This window comes from Loxodonta africana, chromosome 15 (genome assembly GCF_030014295.1).
Source record: "Loxodonta africana isolate mLoxAfr1 chromosome 15, mLoxAfr1.hap2, whole genome shotgun sequence".
Classification (NCBI taxonomy): Eukaryota; Metazoa; Chordata; class Mammalia; order Proboscidea; family Elephantidae; genus Loxodonta; species Loxodonta africana.
In genome coordinates this window covers 66,828,099-66,831,690 of record NC_087356.1, presented here as the reverse complement: position 1 = coordinate 66,831,690, position 3,592 = coordinate 66,828,099, and the positions used below count along the sequence as shown (strand labels likewise).

General features: G+C 40.7%; 1 protein-coding gene across 1 annotated transcript; it reads left to right on the top strand.

Moving 5' to 3' along the window:
• The first annotated feature begins 855 nt into the window (after nucleotides 1–855).
• Nucleotides 856–1,895, top strand: LOC100670193 (olfactory receptor 10D1B-like). Its single transcript, XM_010601651.3, has one exon. It carries the CDS (start codon nucleotides 1,029–1,031, stop codon nucleotides 1,893–1,895), a length of 867 nt encoding a protein of 288 aa, XP_010599953.1. The 5' UTR covers nucleotides 856–1,028.
• The last annotated feature ends 1,697 nt before the right edge of the window (nucleotides 1,896–3,592 follow it).

Here is a 3,592-nt window from a genome sequence, read left to right as displayed (position 1 = left end):
GGTGTCATACTTGGCTCTTGACTTTCGAAAACTACCTTATTAATCCTGTTCTTTGCCTTCCTTCTATGTGGGTCACTGTATTTCTTACTTAAACGCAGTGATATGAATTCGATGCTTTCCTTGCTGCTACTGTTTCTTTTCCTTAATGTTTCAGTCGCCTCAAGTCCATTTGGAAAATATTAAAAGAATCAGAAGAACCATAGCAGCATCTCCTGATACAGTTGAGGATATTAGCACTCCCAAATCCAGAAAAATGTAATATGAAGAGGATAGGATCTAAGTCTACTTGAAATGTTAATTAAGAAAACACTTACTGACAAATAATTATAGAACACTAAAATTAAAAGAAGTCACTCAGAGAACTAAGTTTAAGGTACATTCTTTTCATAATGATTTATAGTTTTGCCACATTCACAGTTCATAAACTTTACCATAATTTTAGGATGATATTTTTGTTTTTGCTGTTGATGTTATAATAGTTAGGAATTCCGCTTTGTAGAAGATGAAACTTTACCTATGAAAGATGATGTATAAATTGTTCTAAGTCATATAACTAAGAAATGGCAAAGCCAGGAACCAAATCAGGTGTTCTGAATTCTAATACAATTTTTTTCTGATATTTTGCAGAAGGTAATGAACAGTGGGAGTTTGTTACTCGAAGAGATGATGGGAGTTCAAAGTATAAGCACTTCAAAGAGAATAAATTCAAGAATAAACAACTGTAAAAAAGTTTCTAACTTAACATGAGAACGTTTTGAATATGTCTCTAAACTTCTGATGCTGTCGTAGGGGACAACCATTCACCTCTACAAAACATTCTTTTCAGAATTTGAATAGATTGTAGCTCTGAATTAGTCTGACATTTCTTATTACCTTATGTTTTTATATAGGTCTCTCCCAACATAAAAAACTTAGTTGTTGCTTGTTAAAAATATAGCTAATGTAGTCATCAGCAAGAAGCTTGATGAATTGATATTGTTGTCTGTGCTTTGGTGTCTCAGATCCTTTATGTGGGCTTTCTCACAGCAATGCGGAATTGCTCAGTGGTGACCGAGTTTATTCTGCTGGGCATCCCACACACAGAGGGTCTGGAGACCATCCTCTTTACCCTGTTTCTGTCCTTCTACCTCTTCACCCTGATGGGGAACCTTCTCATCCTACTTGCAATTGTCTCCTCCACTGGGCTTCACACTCCCATGTACTTCTTTCTGTGTAAGCTGTCTGTATGTGACATATTTTTCCCTTCAGTGAGCTCCCTGAAGATGCTGTTTTACCTCTCAGGGAACAGCCGAGCTATCTCCTATGCAGGCTGTGTGTCCCAGCTCTTCTTTTCCCACTTCCTGGGCTGCACTGAGGGATTCCTGTACACCGTGATGGCCTATGACCGCTTTGTGGCCATAGGCTACCCTCTGCGTTACACAGTCATAATGGGTCACAGAGTGTGTGCCATCCTCGCCATGGGGACCTCCTTTTTCAGCTGTATTCAGGCCACCTTTCTAACCACTCTCACCTTCCAGTTGCCCTACCGTGGTCCCAATCAGGTGGACTATTACTTTTGTGATATCCCAGTGATGCTGAAGCTGGCCTGTGCAGATACCTCAACCCTGGAGATGGTGGGGTTCATAAGTGTGGGATTCATGCCCCTCAGCTGCTTCTTTCTCATTCTCACCTCCTACAGCTGCATTGTCTATGCCATCTTGCATATCCGTTCTGCAGAGGGCCGACGCCGTGCCTTCTCCACCTGCAGTGCCCACCTCACTGCCATCCTTCTTTTCTACATGCCGGTGGTCCTCATCTACCTGCAACCCACCCCCAGCCCCAGGCTTAATGAAACTGTTCAGGTCCTGAACAACCTGGTCACTCCCATGCTGAACCCCTTGATCTACAGCCTGTGAAACAAGGAAGTGAAATCATCTCTGAGGAAGGTCTTACATCAGTTGGGCTTCCCTCCTGAACAGCTGTAGAGAGAAATCAATGCTAACATTTCAATCTTAATTCACACTTTTATATGGTTCTCACAAAATTTTTTTAATTTGAGAGCACAAGTTTTATTATTATTCCCACTTTACAATGTGGGGACTAAGAGTTAAAGTGACTTGTCCAAGGACACATATAGAAGGAATGGCAGAATGAGGACTTGAGAGCTGGTTTTCTGACTCTGGACCTGGGCTGTCTCGAGGACATCATATTGCAGTTCATGGAAGAAGGGAGCTCTTCTCAGTAGAGAAAAAAACTCATATTTCATGTTTCTTAATCTTTAATTTTTTTCAGTTTCCTACATCGTCTCCTTCTCTTCTTTTCTCCTTCACCCTGAAACTTTTACAGCTTTTCTGCAGTGCTTATCTCCTCAAATGCCTGCATTGGATAAAACCTCATTTGATGGTCTACAGGTTATTGAAAAAATGGAATGGGTGCATCTCTTTGGCTTCAAGTAGCACCCTGTGACTTCTGAACCATAAATATGCTGAGCAAGAAGAAGCATTTTGGGTTGGGAACTGAGGCAGCTCTCTTGTAGGTGAACCAGAAGTACCAGTATGCTACATCATCTAAAAAACCTTATCTGTTGGGCTTAGACATGGAAAAGGCAGTGTGTGAACAAGAATGTGAAGAGGGTACCCCAACTTGACACTAAATCATTAATGATTATCCCATCATGCTTGAGTTTTTAATGACTCTCTCCTTCTCACACTTTTCTAGTTTCCTGATGAGATGATTATGCAGGGCTCTGTCAGGTCCTGATGGAATTCACCGGGAACAGAGTTCACACTTTCCTTCCCCTTCCCAGGCCGATTTTCTCACCATGAAATAAATTAATTACCTGACAGGATTTGGGTGGAAATTCCAAATATATGACTTATTACTTAATAACTCATCTGACCAAATACCTGAATAAATAACTGAAAGGTAGTCAGATTTAAACCAATTAAAAAAAAAAAAAAAAAAAAAGAATATGATGAGTGTAGAGAGGGGGAATCCATGGAGGGGTGACAGTACTGTGTGTGATTCAATATTAGAAAATCTGTACTTGCCTTTGTACCGTTCAGTGCAGCCACGGGGGGATGCTGGCTCCAACCTGCCATTCTTTTGTGTCTTTGGCTCCTGCATTTACTAAGAGTTTGTATTTGGCCTCTCTTCCTACATTTCTTAATTACTTTCTTGAAATATATTAAGAATGGAAAGTGTGCTATTTCAATCTAGTGAGCTACTTACTGTTCTCATGACTGAAATCATTGAAAATCCTGTCATATTTGGGAATTATACTCACTCTGAAGGCTGTTCCCACAGTAATGTAGGGAGGGAAGGACCCTAGGAAAAGGGTGATGGAAGAGCAGGGGACAGGCAGAGGCAAGTTTTTTTTCTTGTTGTCTTGTCGTGTTCATAAAGAAAAATTGGAAATATGTCCTACATTATCAAATTTGTCGTATCTCAAAACTTTCCCAAGCTTCTTTGAGTTCATGCTCAAGAACCCTTCCCATTACTCAATTTCCTAGTTATAGCTGTTCAGGTAGGAGTCCCTGGGTGGTGCAAATGGTTGAGCACTAGACTACTAGTTAAAATGTTGTCAGTTCAAACACACCCTGAGGCACCTTGG

What these genes read in the sequence shown, in the direction of transcription:
- LOC100670193 (XM_010601651.3), top strand. Translation starts at nt 1,029, where the DNA reads ATGCGGAATTGCTCAGTGGTGACCGAGTTTATTCTGCTGGGCATCCCA.